Source organism: Calonectris borealis, chromosome 1, assembly GCF_964195595.1.
Source record: "Calonectris borealis chromosome 1, bCalBor7.hap1.2, whole genome shotgun sequence".
In the NCBI taxonomy this organism is placed as follows: domain Eukaryota; kingdom Metazoa; phylum Chordata; class Aves; order Procellariiformes; family Procellariidae; genus Calonectris; species Calonectris borealis.
The window spans coordinates 40607568-40631969 of NC_134312.1; the positions used below are offsets into that span (position 1 = coordinate 40607568).

The 24402-nt window shown below is 40.5% G+C and overlaps 1 protein-coding gene across 1 annotated transcript in view; it reads right to left on the minus strand.

Moving 5' to 3' along the window:
• Positions 1 to 2407: 2407 nt before the first annotated feature.
• The window catches only part of PTPRR (protein tyrosine phosphatase receptor type R), a 166554-nt gene continuing 144559 nt past the window's right edge, over positions 2408 to 24402 (minus strand). The window contains exons 9-14 of the mRNA XM_075154684.1: positions 24282 to 24361; positions 21946 to 22083; positions 15057 to 15167; positions 13695 to 13852; positions 10106 to 10219; positions 2408 to 3625 (exon numbers count right to left, since the gene is read on the minus strand). Coding sequence (XP_075010785.1) covers positions 3532 to 3625; positions 10106 to 10219; positions 13695 to 13852; positions 15057 to 15167; positions 21946 to 22083; positions 24282 to 24361 — 695 coding nt within the window. The 3' untranslated portion in view covers positions 2408 to 3531. The remainder of the gene's footprint in view (positions 3626 to 10105; positions 10220 to 13694; positions 13853 to 15056; positions 15168 to 21945; positions 22084 to 24281; positions 24362 to 24402) is intronic.

Below are 24402 nucleotides of genomic sequence, written 5' to 3' on the forward strand. Positions count from 1 at the left end.
AGGTATTTCTTACTCTGCTTGGCCATTACCTTCTGACCTTGCTTTGTGAGAAAGAGAGAGCTGTTGGCCACCTTCAGGAGCCCATCCTCCTCGTGGCAAGTCCACCTGACTGCCTGGGGACAATCAACGACGATGCTGCGAGATGACAGGGCAGAGCGTGTAGAGATGCTCAGGCACTGGGCAGATTTCACGTGGAGGAGCCTGTCATCTGCTGTCCACTGCCACTGCTGGTTGAGGTTGGTCATATTGCACTTTTCCATAACGACTCCTCTCTTTTCTGAAAGACACTGCTGTCTCTGGACATGGATAATCAGAAACCCTTCTGGAAGAGGAAAATTCCAGAAAAATACAAGAGATTACACATGGTTATTTAACAAAAAGCAAATTCTTGATGATTTAAAATACATCAGCAAATAAATCCCTCTTCCCACTTTCTATATGCTGAACTTTTCATGAACTTTCCATGTGTTGAACCTCTTTTAAAAAAACCCAGACGTACAACCCACATGATGCAAGTGCTGGTAATGTAAAGAGTGAGAATGCAAAAAGCAAACTATTGTGGCAAAGGTCACCTTGACCTTCATTATATATAAAAATGGAGAAAAAATTAAACTGGATATAAAAGAAATCCAAGAACTATTAACTTTAAATACCAATTCTAAATACCCCACTTCCCCTGCTTGAAAGCATACAGAGATCTACACAAGCTCTCAGTCCTTTTTCCGTTTAACGACACAGTCTTTTTCCAATATTACTGCCTGGAAATTGTTTTAGTAAAACTCATTGTGTTTCTGAAGAAACCATGTAAGAGGACATTCCCAAATCTGTGTGCCTCTCGGTGCCTGTGCCTTTACAGGAATGGAGGCTCTTTAGTGATAGGAAGTACATCTATTTTACTGGATTTACTCCAATGTCTCTAGCTGTTAGTTTTGTGACCAACCTAATGCACGTTAGATTAGCTCTTTGTGCCACCACGCTTAAAGATCAACACCAAACACTCAAATGAAGAGAATTACAACGCATTCATCAAAAAACCCCAAAGTTACCAACACAAAATCCATACTTGTTACAGAACACAGAACTGGATATTTCAAATGCAGCCTCCCTGCCACATCTTTTTTAGGTTTTTGTCTTTTTATAATCTCACTCAAACATTTCAAGCCTCATCAGTTACAAAGTGCTAAACCAAACGTGTGTTTATTTCCCTTGGTTGAGGTTTGTCATCCCCCTGTTTTTACAGACCTGGGTATTTTCTAACTAAGCATGACAGAAAGCTCCTGGCTCTGGAAGTTTCACAAAGTGGGAATAAAAAATAGGAATCTCTCCTTCGAAGAGCTTGTCCCAAAGCTCAGCTCCTGGATTGTCTAGCAGGAGATCTTAAAAAAAGAAGACGTATCTTCAACATAGAAGGAGACAGTTTATTTTCCTTTGGAAAGAAATCTAAACAGAACAGGCTACGCTGGCCCTGCCCCCCATTCCTCCTGTATGAACCGAAGCAAAGAAATGACTTGGGTTTTGTAAGTCGCCAGCTGCCCCGGAGGGCTCTGCTCGGCGGCAGAAAGAGCAATACGGCGGCGGGGAAGTGGAGAGACAGACACTTACCTGAGAACGTCAAGGCAAGACAGGTAGAAACCAGGACGTGAAATAAAGAATCCATTTTCCCTCTAGCAACTCTCCATGCTTCTCTTAAAAAAACCCACCTCAGATAAGTGAAGCGAAGGCTAGGAAGGAAATGTGCCTTCACAGGGGGAAAAAGTCAGTGACGAGCACTTCCTTCTATTCAATTGTTTTGGGGAGTTTTACACCACTTTGTCCTTTCATATGATTCTTCAGAGTTTACTAGTTGCTTTATTTTGGAAAAATACAGCAAAAGAGAGGGAGGTTTTCAAACACCCAGGAAACTAAAAGAGACGATGTTGAATAAAGAAAAGAGATTATACTTTTGTGTAACTCGTTGCCTGTGAAATATTACAAGTCTGCAGGTGATCTGGGTGGTGCTGAATAAGGATATACTGTATTATCCAGGGAATAAACACACATTGCTTTGTAACTATACGTAATCAAGCAAAATCTCGATATTGATACTTCTGACTCCACAAGTTCTAAAAGCCAAGTGGAGAGGGGGAGGAGAAGGGGAAGAGGAGGAGGGAAAGCTCTGAGGTCTGCACCGGGTCTTACACAAACTCCCCCCCGAGGGATCGAGTGATGCTGGTTTTGCCTTCCCATCAGGTGATCCACCTTGCTCCATGTCATAGATTGCCCGTGTCCTCTGGATTGGCTCTCCAGTGGTCTGAAGCCATGGTGGAGGCTAACCAAATTGTACTGGGCGGTCCCTGTTTATGGGGGTACAAGAGCGTGTCGTGCATTAACTACTCTAGGCAAGAATAGAGACTTCAGTAAATATTTTATATCAAGTGTAATTTATTAGCAGTATGAAGCAAAGTCAACATCACTGCATTAAAAACTCATTATACCCTGTAAACAGACCTCCCAGTGCTGTAAGTCATAATGCCAATTTTGCATTTCTCTTAAAAACAAACTCTTACTCAACGGTAAAGAAAACAGTCATAGCAGCATTTTCTTTCTGGTATAACCTGTCGTGGAACAGTTCATATCACTAAAGGCATCTATCTCTTACTGAAAGAGATAGAGCAGATAAACAACATAAGCAAAAAATCCCATATTAATAAAAGACTGACAAATATTTAAAATCCTTACCATTTAATATATGCTACAAAGTTTCTTTTAAAAGTAAAATGACTTACACAATTTGCAAGTACACTGGATTCGGGTCTGTAGCAGAAGCATGTTCTAAGACAATCAACAGTATAGGGTAAATACATACACACTGAATAACAGACATTGTGCTCTGCAACTGCTCAGTAAGACCTACACTAAATACACATTTAATAGTTAATAGTATGAAGAACATATATTTCCATATAAAATATTAACTGCTTTTGAATATTTTCAAAAACAAGACTTTTAATTTTTTTATTATCTCATCTTCTTTTTTTTAATCCATAATTGAACACTTGCAATTTTAGCAGCAAGGAATATTATGTGGCCAAGAAACAAGCTCACCACATAATCAGTAATAGCACTTTACAGTACAGTTGACAGTCCATTCACAAGACAGTTTGCAAACGTTAAAGCATTTATACACTTGATAAACATTTCTTCTGTGGAAGTTCCAATGTCCATCCGACTGCAGCAGTAGCACATACATACATTCCATATGGCAGATATCAGTATTACAGAATTAAACCCACCTTTAGATATTTACGTGAAATCCGTGTGTAGTTTCAGTACGGTACCTTCTTTATAAATCATTTTTGAGAAGCTCACAATACATTCATACACAGTAAGGGTCCAGCAATCTCTACACTTTTGCCAAACCGACCACAATCCTTTCAGAAGTTGGCCTCAAAGCCGCTCTTCCCACTGCAGTAAACTCCTTGAAGAAGTTGCTGGTAGGTAATGAAACAAATTACCTCAGGAGACTGACATTCGGTTTTACCCTCCTTGGCTTCACTGGACAGCTTCTGCAGAAAGTCTGCTTTCATACAGACTCAGTGCATGGTGCACAAATTCATACTGTTCGCTGGTCTGAACCATTCCACCCCTGAAAAGAAAACACATTGGAATGAAATCTTATTTCTTAAGAATGCAACAACCTCCAGCCCCTGCCAAGCCCATGACCACCAGATAATACAAGCCCCTTTCTCAATTTTTGACTTAGAGTTTGCTTCAGTAAGTGGGAGATTTGCCTGAGCAGAAGTGCTTTCTTGAGAACTTACGCCATCCAGCACATGCCCAGCATGAGCCACCATTCCCGATTCCATCAGGGTAAGAACTAGAGAGGAAAACATCTGGCATTTACATTGTTAAAACCTACATTTCGAATTCAACACATTCATAGAGAATTTGCTCAGTCACTTGGGCAAGGAAGGCCAGATACACGGATACAGCATTACTATTGATGGAGCAAGGGAGTATTCAGAATCTGGCCTTTCATTTTTGTCCTTTACTAAAAATCTAACCTTTGGTGACCCTCAGATCGCCTGTGCAGAGAACAGCTCTTCCTGTCCTCTTTCTAACGCCTACAATGCATCCTGTCTGAACAGCAGCCACCTAAGAAATTTTACAGCAGTGACTCATTTCAGCATCAACAATACAAAAGAGTTTAACTTGACCATAAAAAGGACTAGTTAGTTACAGCCAGCTTGGATTAGGTGCCTACATTTAATACATTCACCTGATAACAATCCCTTTTTCAGGTCTACGTATGAGGATCAAGTCGCACATCTCCAGTGCCAATTGCAGTGTGGTAGGAAGGGGATGATGTCCTACAGGAGGGAGGTGTGATATTTAGTAAGAGTGGTACCATTCAGCTCTGAAATTAAACTGAGCCTCTTTCTGACAGTACTAAGGTCTTCCAGGTCTCATTTCTCACGGAGTGAAGCCTCAAGTTTACCTAATTCCACTTTTATTACCTCATCTGCCAGGGTATTCAAAGCCGCCTACTCTGCTTCTAGAACCAAGCCCCCAGCTCATCCTCAGCATACCCTGGAGCAGCTAGTTACCTTTGGGGGGATGAAAGAGTAAACGGCCATAGTGGGAAGGAAGACGTTAAGATGTGTGTTTTATTTGGCTTCAGCTAGATCTTAATTGAAACAATCAAATTCCTGAGGGATTTGGATCCAGAGCAATGTCGAAGCCAGGCATCTTAACAGGAGAAGGTCTGGCAAACCCCCATGTGATCCCTTCAGACACCCTAGCAACAAGAGGGTCTACTGATATACAAAGCTATACGAAAAATGGTAAAACTGCCTCAACAAGTATTGTCCTTTAGTATTAGAGAATGTTATCTACAACTATAAGGTCCTTTTATTTTCCTTAGTGCTTCTGGATGGTTAAATGGCTGTGGCAGGAAAACATAATTAAAATAATACCTACTTCTGTAAGCAAGCAACCATCTGTCTCTGCTCCTCCAGTGAGCTCAGGCAACTGTAAAACACCTTTTAGTGAGCTGCATGTCTATTATGATACGTTATTCCTAGGAATTAAATCGCAGGCCCTTAAATGGTCCCATCTGGTGCAAAATGCAGCAGCATCTTAGCTTTGCCAACAAAGACATCCACAAATTCATAACTGTTAGCTGCCTGCTGCCTTCACCTGCTCTCCCCTGTGCCTGTCCCCTGCCTGGAGATCCAGCGAGAATCTAAAGGTGATGGGAGGGCTTTGCTCTGGTCCTCTGTGCTGTTCAGCCTCCTTCCTTCCTCCTCACTGCTGTGTCCTGCCCTGCCCACGCAACCCCTTCCCAGCCAGCTTCCCTCCCTGTGTCCCCCATCAATGTTCCCCCAAGATGTGCTCTAAGGGAGTGCGTTTCCCAGGTTAGGTCTGCTGTGTGGAAGGGGTGGAGGAAGGGAACAGACCCAGGGAGAAGGACTTGGCAGGAAGGGCAGGTTAAAACAAGTTTGGCTGCACTAGGCTGTTTGTCGGGGTGATCCTTGCTCCTTCCCCTTCAGCGCTGAAGTAACATACAAACTCCCCAAGAAGGCATGTATAAGTCTGGCTGGGGCTGAACCCAGCACTACCGCATTTGCCCTGTGCTAGCAAGCATAACCGAGATGTTACGGTGCTTCTGAACCCTGTCTGGGCAAACGAGCGCACGTTTGCCTGTCAGCTTAGGGGCACCTGAGTCTTATACAGAAGTTCAGACGACTTGGCCTTGTCAGTGCTATTATACACAGGATTCATAGAACCATAGCATCACAGAATGGTTTGGGTTGGGAGGGACCTTTGAAGGTCATCTAGTCCAACCCCCCTGCCATGGGCAGGGACATCTTTCACTAGATCAGGTTGCTCAGGGCCCCGTCCAACCTGACCTTGAATGTTTCCAGGCATGGGGCATCTACCACCTCTCTGGGCAACCTGTTCCAGTGCCTCACCATCCTCATAATAAAGAATTTCTTCCTTATATCTAATCTAGATCTACCCTCTTTTAGTTTAAAACCATTACCACTTGTCCTATCACTAAAGGCCCTGGTAAAAAGGCTTTCTCCATCTTTCTTATAAGCCCCCTTTATATATTGAAAGGCTGCAAAAAGGTGTCCCCAGAGCCTTCTCTTCTCCAGGCTGAACAACCCCAACTCTCTCAGACTTCCTTCATAAGAGAGATGTTCCATCCCCCTGATCATTTTTGTGGTCCTCCTCTGGACCCGCTCCAACAGGTCCATGTCTTTCCTGTACTGAGGACTCCAGAGCTGGATGCAGTACTGCAGGTTGGGTCTCACCAGAGCAGAGTAGAGGTGCAGAATCACCTCCCTCGACCTGCTGGCCACGCTGCTTCTCATGCAGCCCAGGATATGGTTGGCCTTCTGGGCTGCGAGCGCACATTGCTGGCTCACGTCCAATTTTTCATCTACCAATAATCCCCAAGTCCTTCTCCCCTTTGTTTTTGTGCAAGGCTCACGTTTAATAACAAGGAATTATCTGTGACCCTAAGACATCAGTTTGTGCAAAAGGCTGTGTGGAAGAGCATTTCAGGAGGAAATCTGCTCAAGGAGGGAGGTTTCCTCTCCCGCATCCCTAGTGCCCAGAAGGGATGTACCCACAGCTACAGCACCTCTGGGTGTGCAGCCTTCGTCCTCTGCCAGCCCACACTGCCAGCTCCTCTGAGAGCTGCTGGGCTCTCTGCTTCTTTGGGACTCTCTGGGGTGGTGCTAGGAAGAAACAGCCCCTGGTGTCCTGAGGGCTCGGGGACTGTGACAAGCTCTGCCCGGGCAGCCACAGGGGAGGGAAGGGTCCTTTACCCTGCCCTCTGGCTTGCTGCTAGTGCAGCTGGATGCAGTCTGCTCCAGAATGAATGGGATGGAGGGTTTGAGATTTTTTTTTTTAACCTGAAACGATTAGTCAAAACACTTAAACAATGAATTGACGCACACTGGAAACTCTTTTCATCCTGTCTGAGGAGCCAAGAGCAAAGTTGTCGGACGTCATGCCAAGAATGTGCCTTTAAGGTTAAGAATGTGCAAAGTTTCTCGATATCACAGTAAGTCTTGAAGATGCCTCACATCAAACATTTCCTGTTTCTGTTGCAAAACATAAAAAATGAACTGGGAAAAAAAGTAAGCTGAGCAGACCTGTGGGTCTGTCTTTCTATGAATCCACACCAAGCATGGCTGTATCTCCATCCTGGGTCAAGATTTTGAGTGGATGGTCCATTTCCTCTTGTTAACTCAGCACAGATGATTACTGCCAGATCCATTCACCCCTTAACTTATACTAAATAGCTAAAAAGAAAGTGGCATCTGGACATACCTTACCTGGGAACAGAGCTCTCCTGTCTCATTCTCTGTTGGAGCTCTATTTTAAATTCCGTTTCCAGAGGGGCTATATAGGCAGTTAATTAAACTATTTTTCAGCATAACTTTTTGCCACCATCTGCAATTTGCCTGGATGCTTGTTTGGTTCTCACTGAGTGTGCTGGGTAATGGGAATGTTTTGGTAAATCACTACAGCATCACTTTGAGTCCCTCAAGCGCGGCTCTTTTCTTTTCTCCTATTGCTTGATTCACTTTGGTAGAAATGTCACGGACCCATGTGACAAAAAGTTCAGACACAAGTGGATACACAAACACACCTTGAGTGTGTTTGTTCCGTCAGTAAGTCTGCATTTGGGTGGCGCAGCTTTGAGCATGAGCAAGCCTACCTGGGATCCCAGCGGAGATGAGGTATCAGAGATGAAATGATTCACTGTACCTCTTGGGCAGGTTTCTGGCTCCTAGGTGGTCAGATAAAACCATCCTTTTCTGATGAACTCTCTTTTTTTCTGTTTTGTGAGGGCAATCTGATGTACAAAGAATAAATTGGCGCTCAGCTGCTGGCTAGCATGGTGAGGAAAACAGCCTCATCTCTGTTCCTGCTCGGCTCCTGGTTGTACCCCACGCTGGTAACTGAAGTGCAACACAGCTACGGCCAGAGCCAGCTCTTGCAGACGTGTCTAGTGGGACGTTAAGTTCATCTTGCCAGCTTGACGGCACATGTAATAACCCTATCTCACACGCCACCTGCCAATGACCAGCGCGTCAGGACTGGGACATCAGGGGAACCTGGTCTCGTGGAGCTTTGTCCGTGTAACTGTAATACTTGTCCACTTTATGAACCCGCGATCTGGTTGGGCTGGCAGTGGCTACTGTAGTCTTAGGGGCTGCTAAGCTGTGCCTTACCAATCCGTGCTATAAACTGACTGCCAGGTGAGCGAGACCCATTCTGCAATATGGCCAATTGGAAAAAGGAAAGAAAAAGTTTTTGGTTACAGAGTTTTGCCCAGAAAAATGTCTTTAAAAATTAAAACACAGATATACTTTTTGTCTTGGGCAATGCCTGAGAATATGAAGAGCTGAGGCACTTTAAGCAAGATCTCTGGAGTCTATTCGTATAATCTGAAACTCAAAAAAATACAGAAATGCACAAATCCCAAGAGTTAACAATTTTTATAACAAGCTTTGTGTCACTGAGATTGCTGTTATGAATGTTTACATTTGAGTCAGATTTTCATTCTCTTTCCAAGTTTATCTAGGATACTAATACATATAAGAAAGTTCATTAGTCAGATGCACTTGATGAAATTGTGTTGTCAGTTATAATGCTGAAAATTTGGATCATTTTTTCTGTGACTGAAATTATGACATAAAAAATTTTGAGTTTGCTTCCACTTCTCTACAGTGGAGTGTAAAAGCAATAAGAAAAAGGTTATCTTATAATAGTAATACTAAAATGGGGGAGAGCACTACAAACCTTTTTCAATAAGATGAAGAGATAATCAGAATGGAGTGTTGGAAATTTTGAGTTGATAATTTAAAACAGAGTAAGCATTTTTCCCTCAGCTCTTCCATCTTTTTTGTTGCTGAGATTTTTAGGTCAGGAACTCCCCTTGGAGAATTTTACACTCTAAGTGGCTCATGTTGCCCCGTAAGGATCACATTACAATCTCTAGTATGATGAAGGCGCGTGGGAGGGGAAGGCAGAGGAGGTGATCCATAAAGATGGTCAACTATATGGATTCTGGTCCTTCTGCAATTCATGGTTCCAGTACCTTTCAGAGCTCTTCAGAACACAACAATCCTGTATTGTCCCTTTGACCTGAGCTCTTTTTCAGCATTTGCACCCCTATGGATTGTTTCCGTTTAAAGAAGAAATATATGTCAGAAGCAGTTAATGTACTTGCAAGGAGATTATATGATTTGGTACTTACAGCAGGAGAGGAATGAGACTTCTCTATTCTTGGTGCAAGCCTGTTTATTTACTTTATACAAAATCCTGTTTCCCCAAGCAGAATAAGAAAGAAAAATACAACCAAACCAGCAGCTTCCATTGTGCACAATACCCACATCCTCCTTTCCAACACAAATCTCTCTTCAGCCATGGTTTCACAAAACAAAGCACTCTGCAACAATGCTGGCTTACAGTGTTCCTGCTCCCAAGCTGTGAATTCAATCAGGGAATTGATCTGACTTAAGAAAATTCTGCAACAAATGCCTTGCTATTTTCTTAAGCTGGGTAAGTTTGCCAACCCAATTCAAAAGGACCCTCAGCACAACTGAGGGAATAGCAACAGCACCAGATTTGGCTCTCTCTGCTGTATAAAGAATCGACACACTGAGTGAGCCTGGATGTCCCTGTCAATCCAGGCTCAAAGACAATCCCTTGCCTCCAGATTGCCCCGTGTCTCATGTGTCCTAGTGGGATGCTGCAGACAGCAGAAAGCTCCAGGAGGGGAAAAGAGGAGTGCCAAGTGCCCAGCAACCACAGAGCTGCCGTCTCAGGAGAATTTCTTTCAGTGGAGTCTCACCCAGTTTCACCAGAAAACAATATTCCTTACTCAGGATCTAAATACAAATGTTACTTCGAATATTCAGCTAATGCTGTCGTAAGAGTCAGCAAAAGTGATGGCAGCCACTTCATGTAAAGCAACATTAACTGTGAAAAGGTTTTCAGGATCATTACTGATCATTACTGAATCATTTCAATAATGATTTCAGAATCATTGACTGATTTTCAGAATCATTGACTGATCTATGGTTCTTCTGGAACTCACCGATCCACTCGTAGCTGACAGACAATGCTCAACGCATCTACAACTCCCTCTTCCTTCAACTGTTGACAACCAATGGCCGTGGCAATAAAACATCCAGTTCTTCCTATACCAGCACTGAAAAGAAGGCAAAATTTAATAGGGGAATGGAGTTCACGGATCAAAGGAGTTAAGTGGAAAACACTAAACAGATATGAAAACACTAAAACTACAAAACTTGGAATTGCTAGAACCCACAGTTTCTGGGTGCCTGACTAGCAAGGGTGACTTCTCAGCTCAACCTTCTTAGAGATAAATGAAAGCGTGCACTGTTCCAGCAGTCCAGTTGTTGTGGGTAATTTGTGAGGCTTACATGTTTCTAGTTTGCACACAAGTGTATGGTAGGAAAAACAATCTCCATTAGCACTACAAAGTCCAAATATTCTCTGGCACAGCCCAAGCAAATGATGGAGGTATGCATTGAGCTGGGGGAAAAGCCCACCTAAAGGCAAAAGTCAGCAGGGCTTAATGTTTGAAGCCCTCAAAGAATACAGGGGTTCTGCTAACCATACCTCTAACCATGAAGGTAAAAAGGACCTAGAACCATGCTGATGAAGTTAACCCCCTCTCCTGTGATTCTGCAGGAGGGAGAAGTATTTGATACTGTAACTCTCCAGGTTTTCTTGATGCCTGCTTGGAAACAACCATTTTGACATTATTTTTACTCCCTGGGCCTCCAACACTTTTGAGAATCTCTGCCCCACTCTGTTTCTTTCTTAAGTAATGTGGAATTCAGTGCAGCTCATCCCTGTCATGCTGCATGGCAGGAAAATGTGAGGAAAATAGTTAAAACATGGAGTCAGGGGTCCAGATCTCCATGCCTGGCTTTATAGTAAATTCTTAACCATTTGGTGCCTTGCTTTCTTCATCTCTGCAATGGGTATGAATGCTACCTGCCTTGTAAGAGCACTGCAAGAGTTATTTAAATTAATGCCAGGAAGAATACACTGAGTATCTCAGATGGAAGCTTGATATATCTGATTGCAAAGTGTTACCAGGAGTATGTCCATTTGCTGCAGCTGAAACAAATCACTTCTACTCACCACAGAATGAAAGATAGGAGTGCTTTAGAGACTCAAGAGCCCTCCCATCTGGAAGTGAAAATTTCCAAGAGGACTCAGCAATATTAAATATATGAGGATGTCTAAGCCAACCGTGAGGGAATAATGAGATGTAAAACTGGCAGCGTAAGAAAGGATCGAGTGAGATGAAGATCCTGAGTTGACAGCCTGTCTCCTTGGACATCAGTATCTATGGAATAAATGTAGCTAAAAGGAGAAGCACATAGTTTATAAAGAAGGTTTTGGAGAAAGCAATCTAATGCATACCCCCATTCGCTTCCTCAAATATTTTGAAACCCTTGAAAGCAGGGCTAAGAAGTTTAAACAATTCAGATGCAAGTGAAGTTGGCTATAATGAAGGATTCTTTTTTTCCCTTTTTTTGGGGTGGATTAAGTGTTCTTGGACAAGTTCTTAATATGTATTAAACAAAGACGGGTTTTCTAATGTGTTTTCTTCCTCAGCTCAGGCATGCCGGTCCTATCTTATTACACAGCTTTATTTCAGACAGTGCAAGATAAAAATGACATTGTTCTTCACTTGCCTGACATTGCTTTCCTGGTATATCCAGAAAATATGGAAAGCTACTTACTTTGAAGTATATTAAATATGTATTTATATTATATATACACACACACATGGTATACATATATTTCTATTATATGTATTTCTATTTTTCCCTTTTTTTTAGGAGTTTAACATGTAGTAGCTCATTCGTAACGACTGTGGTCTGTCAATTGGGAGTGTGGAAATGTTATCATTTCGGGATTAAGAGATGCAGGCAGTATGCTTTTTATAGAACATATTCATGCACTAGCTGATGAGGAAAGAAAAGCAAAAATTTCCAGCAATAACTATAACAGTGTCAAGTTTCTGAGCATGAAAATTTTATCCCTTATTCTCATTTAAGAAACTCTTACACGTCCTCCAATATGCCAAATTGCTGGTTCTTCTGGGAAGTAGAAAATGGCATTGTGGTTCAGATTCTCGGTCAACTTGTCTCACTGACTAAATGGGGCTAAATTAGTTTTACATTTGCAGAACATAATTCTGTGTTCTAATTCTTCCTTATTGATTCAATTTAAATAAAAAAATCTTTTCCCTTTATATTTGAAATCTCTCAATTAAAACTTGTATTTGATCCCAAACCACCTAGTTGCCATTAAACACAAACTTATTTCGATGTACTAACTACACATCCAAAGGACAGATTAAGGAGATATTTTCCATATTTACCACATGCTTTCGATGAGTGATATGAGAAAGGAAACATATACCTTTCCAGCGAATGCCACTATAAGGATTGGTAAGAACTTAAAACTTTCTTCCTTCGGAAATCTGTGTCCTTGGCATGTGTGTAGTCAGATCTGCTGATTTTAACGACCAAAGCAGAAGTTTACTCTTCTGCCTATTCTTTTGCAGAATAGGAACTACTTTGCTGAAAGAAGTAAAGTCCTTCTTACATCCCGAGTCCTGAATGGGCTCATCACTGATGTAAGACAGCACCCTATGCTGACAGGCTACAAGAAGACATGTACAAAAAACTGAATTACTTTTTTTTCCACTTGTGTCATATTAAGAAATTATTAAAGCGTTTCTGCTTCAGATTAAGGATCATCGTTTGAGTGTGCACTGCAATGCTCCTCTGGAAATAACTAAGAATTGTGCAGTTGTATCTGAGGTCCAAGTTTAAAAGTGTGCACGGGCTCTCTAAGACCTGGATGACCTCAACTGCAACTCAGATTAGAAGGGAAGAAACTATCTGACTAGAAAATAGTGTGTGAGTGAGTTTACCCATTTTGTAGACCATAGTATAGTGAGCGTATAGATAGCTGAGTTGTCACTGAAAAACTACTGATTTTAATCACAACTGAGATGATATCTGGGTCTTTAATCATGAATAAATTCCTGCTTATGACAGAGCTTGCTGTCATATCCCTCACCTCAGAAAGACACCCCGTTCTTGTGAAGACCTTCATTACTGAAGATCTTTACTGGAAAAATGGGACTCTCAATAGCCATCCACAGATTGTGGATTGTTTAGGGAAACTATTATTCCTGATAAAAACAGCTGCACAAAATTTGGGTAAGTTCCTTATTCATCACATTCTGGTTTTGAAAAATGATGGGTGGTTCAAATCTGGCTTCCATTTCTCTAAATCTCCTAAATATAGAGTTGAAAAGAAGTGGTTCAAGATGAAAAGTTCTGGTTTTGATGTACTTCTAGGAAAAAACCAAAAAGTACTATCCCAACTGTAAGAGATGTATCATTAGAGAAGGGGAGAATGGTTCAGAAACGATTTGCTAGCAACAAGGGAATTCTCTCCAAAACTCAAATCCGCAAATATGAACAGAAAAAGTCAATTAGCATAAAAAGGATCTGGGGAATTTTACTCTTCCCCAAATACGTTCTGTGTTTAGGAGGAGGACGGTTTGATGTGATTAGCTGTGGCCTTGCTTTGGGCAGTCATTTAAGAGAAGGATTGCAAATTACCTGCAGTGCACAATGACAGGCCCTCTGCCAGGTGATTCCACCCTGTCCTCTTCTACATCCAGCATGAGCTGCAGCAGAGGCTGAGCGCTGTCGGGGGTTTTGTGGTCCGGCCAGGATGTGTACCAGTAGTGTTTCACACTCCGGGACTGACTCCCTTGCTGAAAATAACATGGAGATTTTATATGCACACTTGTGGTGAACAATTCTTTTTATTTCTCTCAATGTTATGGTAAAAAGACAGTAAAAATGTTAAGAGAGATTTAACAGGTTTTTTTTATTAGACTCGAAGGATGCAATTGCAGGGAACAGGCGTGCTTCCAGGGACACAGTTGTAAGAAGGGTTTGTGCACCTGAAAACTTAGCTGTTTTTCCAGCTACGTGAGTTCTGCTCTGTCCACCTGACTACTGACTTGCTGACTGTGTTGTCAACTGGGAATTGTCAGAGGTCTGTGTTAGATCAGCAATAAGATCTAGAGAGATTAGCTTGATCTGGGCTTCTGAACTGCTAAATTATTATATATTTCCACTAGCTTTTAAGGACATTGTCATAAGGGTCTGATACTAAAACTGTAAGAGTATTTAAGTTAAAGGTGCAGAAGAACTGCCCTTCTAGATTAATCAAACATCCCAGTTTGTCCAGTCATTCTCTCCAAGAGAGGCTGCTACCACTTACTTCTACAAGCAAAGGGGCTAAATATGGGCTAGAGTAGTTTGTGTTGGACGATATGACTTCTGCCCACTTCTCACTGCCTGGGCTGAAACACCACACAACTTTTCCCAATTCATTATTTATTGTAATGCTCTGTCAGGAGCAGCAGATGATGCAATCCGATAGCACGTAAGTGTAATATGGGGAGTAACTTAGAAGAGGAGCATCTGCCTTATTTTGCACAGTTAATGTTTAGTCAGAACCATGAAAGCATGAAGCTTTCCGTATAAACTCCTTATATTTTTAGCTTCTCAAATGGGCTATAGATGCACTCAGCACATAACATGAGCAGCGTATCTTTTTCAGAATGATGCTATGCTAGTTCTTTCATTAACTAAAATCCCTTTACGTCACCTTGGCAATGCTAAAAAGGCCTCAAAGCAAATATAATTCAAGAGACTGAGACTTGCACTCTTTTTGAAGCCTTTTTTTATTGCCAGAGTGATACAAAGCAGCAATACGATAATCTTGTACATTGGAACATAGCAATAAGTGTTCCAGCGCTTTGGTCTCAATCATACCTTGCAGCTGTGAGCTTCATAGCTCAGTTACTCCTGTAAAAACTTATGCCCTTTAAAAAAAACACTTTAACTTCATTTAACATTAAAAACCCAAAGCATTAGGAACAATGCTTCTCAGATGCAGATTGTTACCTTTATTGTAAGCTGACGGACAGTATAGTTCTCGCATTCTTGCACACTGTTAACAAGGACTTCAACCTTCCCATAGATTCCTCTTTTTTCTGGCCAATAGAGCACGCATTTCTGGAAAGCAAGCATCCGTGTCGTCAACAAACTGGATCATGGAGCCATATTCGTATCTAATTTTTACACAGAATGTATTTGTCTGGAAAGTTCAGATTAATTCAACAGAGGTGTTATTCATGTCAGAAGTATTCCTAAATAAGATATTGCAGGGTTCTTAATGAATGACCTAGGCCTGATTTGCAGGATCTGAGTTTTTCAGATATGGCCCTCTATCACTGATCACTTTGAACAGCTGTTTTTAATCTTAAAAGCTCAATGAAATTCAGTTAAAGGAATTATTTTCCATATTCAAAATTAAAGATTTTTTTTTCTAGAACATTCCTTAATTCATAGAATTAAATTTATAAAGTTTACTCTTTCCAAATGGGATTTGCTTTTGAGCAAGAGATTCAGAATTTATCCTTTCCTCACAAGACTTTTTATCCTCTTTACTCTCCTGAGCCCTGATACAACAAAGCATGTAAATGTGCCCTTAGATCTTACTGAATTCAATGGGACTTAATGTGCATGTTAAAGTATTTTGCAGAATCTGAGTTGTCTACTATATAACTTACTGGAAACGAATGTTAAAAAATCCATCAGTCTTGCTACAGCTACACAAAATTATATACAGAATTCTTAATGAAGCAGTAGTGTTATACTATTTCAGCAATGTATCTGACAAGCATCTACTAAAAAGGAGATGAAGAAGTAGTATTTACAATATGAAACATTTTATTTTTCCCCTGCAATAGTTTGCTTATCTTCAAGTCAGCTGCAACTTCATATTCATTTCCATTAAAGTATTTTTGTAGTCTACCTGAAAGCAAACATCCCTGTTGTATAAATACTTCTCTAAAAATAGATGCTTATTACCTTAAGAGTGTAAGGTGTTTGAAAGCCACATTTTCTGAAATAATGCTGACCAATCTGACTTGTTCAGTAAATAAAAAAAACTCCAACAATTAAAGAAAACCTTCTTTTTAATATCCAATGCACAGGTAAAAAAACCACTGAGAGAATAGACAGTTCTACAACAATAGGAATCCCAGAAAAGACTTGTTTGTATTTAGTTACAAACTCTTGCTGAAGAAACTGGTATATGTTTAGACAGTAGCCTACATTATGCAGCAAAATGAAACAATCCCTTTAATATAATTAACTGCCATAAAGCATAACTCCCAGTAAATCCTGCTAAAAATGAACCAGATAAAAATATCAGTGAAATGCAAGGTTTTAGCACCAGATGTGATCTTTAAGCTGCTACTCTACTTGATAACCCAATAGCTGATTGAACCGAATCATCTCTGTTGTATAAATACTTTTCTAAAAATAGATGCTCATTACCTTAATAGTGTAAGGTGTGTGAAAGCCACATTTTCTGAAATAATGCTGGCCAATCTGACTGGTTTCGTTCAAATCCTGTCTTTTGCAGAATTAGTCGAACATCCTAAATTTGCTCTCTCCCCGAAGACATCAAGAATGGCAATAAAATACTCAGAAATTTGCATGGAAAAAAGCGTTCACAAGATCCACAGTCCCCCCATGTGACACATATAGCTACTATCATCTGCCAGATCTGCAATTCATGCCCCTCCCTGTGAGTGTAGTTTTCAGTGCTAATACGGGAAAAAGAAAAGTCTAAATACACAATTGTGCCCTGACAATCAACAATAGTTGAGTCAACTCCTGAGACTTCTTGATAAATGCGAGCATGCGACGCTCACTACAAAGCCTTCAGGCACTCCAGAAGAGTGTTTTTCTTGACTCTTTCCCAGAACTGGAATTGGCAACTGGCGCTGGGTGGACAATAAAATGGGGCTGTTCATTTAAATAACTTTCATTTAACAGTCCGTCTACATTTAGTGAGATACAATGGATTATTTTTAACACAGTCTCCGTGCATCTTTTTAAAATACCGTTGGTTACTGCTTTAAAAAATAGCCTTGAAAATAGAGCTGGGGTCAGCTGGTTCAGGCACTTGTAAGAAGACAGATATTTGGGGGAATTAGCATGTTTTTGAAAGGTAATTGTAATGAAGAGATAAAGATGAAGATGGGAGGGATAAACATATCAGACATACAAAAAATAATATAGAAAATCCCAGGAGCATCGGCAAAAAAGAGTAGATTGCCTCAAGCTATTGGTTGAACCTTAGAGAAAATTCCACTGGTCTCAGGTAGGTGTATTTTAAACTTGTTCAAATGCCAAACACAATGGTTAAGAAGGGTGCTCTCTAGCCTCATGTCTGTAATCAGTAAAAGCTTATCGCCTACAGTATATATCAGAAAAAAGGAAGAATTCACTTGTTCTTATCATCACGTAGTCCTCCACCTCCACTCTTTGTGCTGGTAGTGATCTTGTTCCTTGCTGTTCTTTCAGGCTGCATAGTTTCCCTTTCAGCATATTAATCTATTTTAGCACTTTCTAATAGGTCACATATTTTGTGAGGTTGAGATTGAATGTACAATCCTCTATGTAGTCAGCAAACACATAGCAGCTATGAGCAGGATTTTTTAAAAGATGCTTAAGCTCAAAAAAAAAAAAAAAAGAAATCCTAACCAACTTGCATGGCAACCAAAAGCCTGGGAATCTTCTTACTTTCATGCGGAAAATCTCCTCTTCCTGCCATCTTTCAAATTCTCCCCTCGGATTCATTTCCATTGGTTAGCTTTTTGCTAATAAATGATTATTTATTTCTGATCTGGTGCCTGACCTTTTTTTTTTTAAAAAAAACCCAACATTCCCTGACCCGAACAGGAAGTTTATACAAGAAACAGTATCTCGCATGACCTTTACTTGATTTCAGCCTTTGTCCTTCTCCCGTGACACCGCTGCAGGCTCAGGCTCCCTCCGTCCCCTGTCCTGTCTCCTTGCATGCCCCATCCCACGCCTGCCGGGTGCCAGGCTTCATGGGACCGCTCCTGAGGTGGATCTCCATACCTGAGTAGGATCTGGCCCTGCCTTGGACAGGGACTGGCACCTGCTATTTGCCGCAGTCGGTCTGTGCTCGGGAGCACAGGCTTTTTTAACTTGCCAGAAGTGCTCCTATTGCAGCCTGGTCCCCCGATTCTGCTGAATGGAGGAAGACTCTCTCAGCTGACATGTTATTTACCTGTTTTACTTTCCCTGGATTCGGACCCTGAACAAAATTAGTTTAACAATTCTCAAATATTTGTGAAGTTGCTTTACTTCAGCTCCACTTCTTGTTTATTTTTCCATGTAGCTATGCCAACGAATTTATACATTAATGTCCCAATAACCAGGCCAACACACAACAGTAATGAATAATTCAACAAAGCTTCAATTCCAGAATCCCTTTTTACTCCTGCCCTCTATTTACTGTCACTACTAACTCAAGCATAAGAGGTATACTTTAAGAGGACTTGCAGGATTTGCCTTCATATACTAAAATCCTCAAAGTTAGGACCAAATCTTCTTAAGTTTTTCCAAAACCTAAGACATATCTACGGTGCCAATACTCAGCTTAACTAGTAAGTAATCTTCAAAGAGGCTTATGTGAATTCTGTAAAAGGTAGGATTTCCGAATTCCAAAATCTACTTTGATATGCATAGATAAACATGCCTATAGACCAACTGAGGGAAAAAATTTTACATGAAAAATAATATGAGCTTCAAATAGTGAATTAACAAGATTGTCCTAGATAATTACTGACAACAAGATTTACATTTTCTGAGTTGAATAAACACACATTTTTTAATGCATCTCTCAGTACTAGTCCTTTCTTCTTGCAGAATGCTGCACAATATTCTTTATTTATGCTTCCCAAAAAATGTTTCCTGGTTAACAGGTAATGTTGTTAGTAAGTTCTGAAGGCAAACTAAATGCATATTATCTATGGAGTACATAGCATAACTACAAAAACTAGTTGATGCAACATAAGTCTATAAACTTCGCTATAAAATTATATAGATCTCTATAAAATTCTTACACTCCAGATATTTGTCTAATTTCCATTGCTCAGTTGTCTTGACTAAACTCAGTAGTATATGAAGTTTATATGTGCCTTGTGGATAAAGCTTTGTATGATCTTGTCCTAAAATATTACTACAGAATTAGAGATGGTCACCTTTAGTGGGTGATTTATCTCATTCTTTTAGTGTGGGATGGATCACCCTCTGGAGGTGATTGCTGCTGTTCAGTGACCAGGGAGGGTACCTAGATCACTAGATGAGATGTGGTTTTCCTCATATTAATCCTAAAATTATAGCCTAGAATTCCAAGTTTCTCATTATTTATTCAGGCAGAAGCTCCTTTGCTGTGGACTCTCCTTGCACAGGTAGATTTCCAACCTGTTCAGACATTGTGTAGTTTCGAGGACCGTTTTACAGATTCTGTTTAAAATACTCACAGCACCCATCGTTCCTTCAGCGTTGTTCTTGCTTACAAATCAATCTCCTTTTTTTTATCAAACTTCAAAATGAAGAAGAATAATTTAATGCTCCACATTTTTTTCATACAGCTGAAATGAGTATTTTGCTCAGCACTCTATTTTGATATTATATCTTCATCCATCTTACAAAAACTGTTACCACAGCGAATCTTAAACATTTTTTCATCTCATGGAAGGAAGTAACTCTATAGAAACCTTTGTTTATCATCATTTCACACAATCCCCATTGTTACTGCAAATTCATCACATCAATATATTGAACTAGGACACTAATGTCCCAAATAATTTTACTTATGTTAAATAAATGAATTTATTGTTGAGATTAAGGTTTTTCATGTGTCTCTCATTTGAGAGCTCCCTCCTTATACATTACTTTATACCTTATAGTACATTATAGCTCAAATGGAGGCTGACTGATGTTATACCAACTGAGGAATGGGGCCTATACCTGAGAGTCAGGTATGGGGGTTGATTTGTGCAGGGGTGGATGAGTGGATGAATATGCTTTCAAATATGAAGGCATTTGTATGTGTGCATACTGCAGATGTACCTCCCTGAAAATGATGGAAATAAAGCAGACCATGGAGAAGAAAAAATATCAAGTGCTATTACGCTTAGTAACATCTGCTCTTGCCTTCTCTGTAGAGAGCAAATACTTTAACAGGGAAGTTAATACGCTGAGCATAGCCACTAGCTAAGCTGTTTTCAATAGCAAGCAAGGTTTCAGGAGGAACCCGCTAATGGTGGGAGAGTTCCTAAGGTTTCTAGACAGGGCAGGACAGCTTGTGCAAACACAGCCTCTCTATATAGCCTGGGAACGATTTGAGATTCCCCACCCTTTCAATTAGGAGGAAATTACCACTGCCAGGCCACAACAATGCGGATAAACACCAGTGCCTAGAGCCTGTGTAACTCAGGTAAACACAGGGCTTCCTGACACGATGGAAACCACTGGGCACTTCTTTCAAGTCATTCTTCTTACACAGTGTCAGATGTGAGTGTTTAAACAGTCAGCATTTCCTCAGTGAAATACTTATTCTTTTGGCCAATTAGGCTGGGGTAAGTTTTCTACGTTTTCAGGAGTAATCTTTTTAACATAGGCTTCTGGACACTTGTTTGAACAGTCTAGTGCAAAATGGCACCTGGTTTGGAAATATGTCTTGGGATATTTTACAGGACCAACCTACTTTTTGCACACAGCTTTCTTAAAATCCACTGGATTTTAAGTTCATGTTAGAAGCCCAAACTCACAGTGACAAAGAGCCAAGCAGCGGTCAAGGGCAGAAGAAGAGTATGTCTACTGAGTCCACACTTAAATGGAGCAGTGAGTTTGAGCCCTGGGAACGCACTCAGGATCTTGGTCCCTTAATCACTCAGACTGGGAGCTTTGCCTGAATAAACCGTGTTTCTCTATCATCACATGCATCTGAGTTTGAAGAGCAGGGCTGTGAGTGGAGCAGGGGCAATATGGCCCTGGTGCTTACCTGGCAAGTGCTGAGACTTGATTGAGGCACCTACCTGGAGTTGGGAATTGCTACCAAGCCTAGCAGTTTGGACTCAAGCAAAAAGTCAGACTCCTTTATGTCTGTCTCTCTCTTGTCCACAAGCCCTGTAAACCACTTCTTTAACATTCAGTCTTCCAGAACAGAGCTTTGTGTTGGCCCTCTGCATGGGAGAGCGATTTTCGTTCCTAATGTCTGGCAGTCACAAATATGGACTCTGGCACTATCAGGGAAAGCCTGGCAAAAATTTACATGAATGTTAAACAAAGCTATTAAAGATGTAGTTGGGAAACGATCCAAAAGTCACAGAATGTGTAACAGGCAGTTAGATGGCCACTAGCAACTAAAATGCAATTGTCATCTCTACTTGGTACTAAGGTAAAGAGCCATGTATTTCCATTCTGGCTAAGTCCCTCCATGGTATTGGCATTTGGGAGCCCAAACTGTATTTCTGGGATGGTCCAGAAGATTTGTAGTATCTGGAATGGATTCAAAACCTGCCATTATAGCAAAGTGCAAACTTCAACCATGTCAGGAAACCTCTAATCATAACATTAACCATCTATTCTTTATATACCAGAAAGTAACAAGAAGTACAGAGATGACTAACAGATAAATGAGGTGCTTCTTAAAATATTATGAACCTGGCAGCACAGATCTAGAAAATGGAATTACTTTTTGTCTTTTTTTAATACATCTCTTATGATTGCTATGCAATTGCAGTTGGTGTATTTGGCTACCCCAACATTACTTTTCACATTGCTCATTACCAGAGTATTTAAGAGCTGGTTATCTGCTAGCTTCCTTCCATATCTGCTAAGGTTCTTTCTACAGTATTCAGCTATAGGAATATTTTCGCAGTTTGGCTAGTTGTCATACCTCATTTTTTTCTTTCAGCTTTGTGATCATAACAATGACAGGGCTGTCTTCTTGCCAAACCATCTGCCAGAAATCATTCACGGTATTAATCATGGGTCCTTGAGTTGCAATGAAAGCCTTCTCTTTACCTCCATATCCCTGGTTTAGAAACATACACAAAAGCATTTAGTTTAAATTCATGTGGTCGACCAAAATTGCAGGTGAATGGTCTAAAAGAACAGAAAAATGAATCTGGAATTAGGAAAAAAAAAAAAAGTTATTTGTTATTTGAACTGAAAGCAGTTATGACTAACAGTAGAGCAGATCAGAAATTTTTCAGTAGAACAGTTTTTCCTCTGGAAACTACTGATTTGATGGACTGAAATGGTCCTGAGAATACATCAATCCCTCTCAAATTTCCCTGCTTACTTGGCTTCTTCTAGCTTACTCTGTTCTCCAAGTTGTTGGGGCTTTCCATCATCCTGTGGTACTTTAATCCATGATTTATATTGCCGCAGTGTTTACAGTCAACAAGCCACAGGAAAAAAATGAGAACTATAAAAATGGTTTCTACGAAGATTCATGACAGGAAAGAAGATTTAAAATACATGAATGCTTGTGGAGTCAGAGATCTGCTATGCATCTTTGCTAAGGGAGAAGTGCCTTTATGAGACCTTATAGGAGAGAGAGCATATCAGTATAGGGACTCCTGAGACACACAAGTGTATAGGAAGTCAAAGAAAGGTCAGGCAAACAGCGGGGAAGCAGAGGAAAAGGAAAGGCAAGAAGAAATGGGAAAAACAAGAGATTGCCTTCTTATTTTCGGTGAGAAGGAGAACTTGTGAGTTTGTGCAGTGACAGGGTGCCCAACAGTAGTGCAGATCAGGAGAGCCTGTCAATGTCTGAGGGTGATGAGTGAATGGAGAACGGCTGGAGGCGGTGCAAGAGCCTCTAGCCGTGGGTCTTCTGTTCAGGTGCCTTTCTCCCTGACAGCTGTTACTCATTGCATGAACCAATGGGATAGATCCTCAGCTGGTATAAACAGTCCTCCTTCTACTCACCAATCTGCCTGAATGTACTTTGTCTAAGACAGGTCTGTCAGAATCCCAGCAAGCCTAATGATATTGTATACATGGATGTGAAATTTCATTTCATTGCTGGGTTGTATTTTTTCTGCAATTGCTGACAGTTCAACTGGTGTTAGCAGCAGGAGAAATCACCATGTGTTGGCCTGAAGGGTGGTGGCATGGGGAAAAGGGAGACCTCAGAGGACTCAAAACATGGCCTGGCTGATGGAAGAGTTGCTCTCCAAGGAGAACCGCTCTGCTTAGTTACGTGATGATGTCTTTCATACAAAATACTGAAAGTACAGGATGTAAAGTGAGGCAGGATAAGGGGCATGGGGGATGTGTACGTATATATTCATGTACTGTTATTTAATTAAGCTACATCATTATAGAGCTCTGGGGCCAAATTTCAGTTGCACTATTACATTGATTCCAGCTGAGGATCTGGTACATAACTCTAATCAAAATATCTAATTTCACAGGTAGAGGACTACACTCCTAAAACATGACTGAAGTAGTTTCTTAGCAGTCTATTCAGCATATACTATGCCACGAGTTCAGGAAGGCTCTGTGTGTGTGTGTCATTGAGGAGTATAACATAGCTGACACTTAGAAATAATGCTTTTCAACAGGGTTCATGCTGGTAAAGTCTTTGTATCATGTAACCATTCAATATAGGGAGGAAAATGTGAATGAGTGTGTATGCTGGTGCACATATAATTTTTTAACACATCTGTTTATGCTGCTTTTCACAAACTTTTTACAGTATTTATTTAATTACTTAACTGATGATTTCAGGACTATCAACTGATATAGTTATGCATGAAAAAAAAACATCACCACTGAACTTGTTTGTGGGTAACATGACCGCAATGAGCAAACATACAGCTTATATTGCTGTTGACTCTGATCTTCTCTTTACTAAAATACCAGTCTCTCTGTCACTGTTAAAAGGTAACCCTCTTTTCCTTACTATAAGGCAGTAGGACAATATTAAACAGTAAATACTGAAGTAAACAAATAGTAATGCATGTGTTTCTTAATGTTTTATATGAACTATTTGATACATCGTTTTCTTACTGCAACCATTTTAGTATATTCATGGCTATGTGGTCTTTGTTACAAACAGCTCATGAAACTATTTCTATCACACCAATGTAGGGAAAAAGATCAGGAATTATCAATTAAGATGGGTAGGAATAAAATGAGTGGCACCTTGGCAAAATCAGCTATTCACGTTGAAAATCCAATATTGTCTCAAAAGCACATGAAGAGTGTACATTTACTTACCCTAATGTAGTTAGCATTTATGTAGGTACTCAAGGAGTCAGATGGATTTTTTGGTTTCAAATACACTCTGCTTAGAGGATCTAAGAGCACAAGGAAGATGGAAATTGAAAAGAAAACCCAT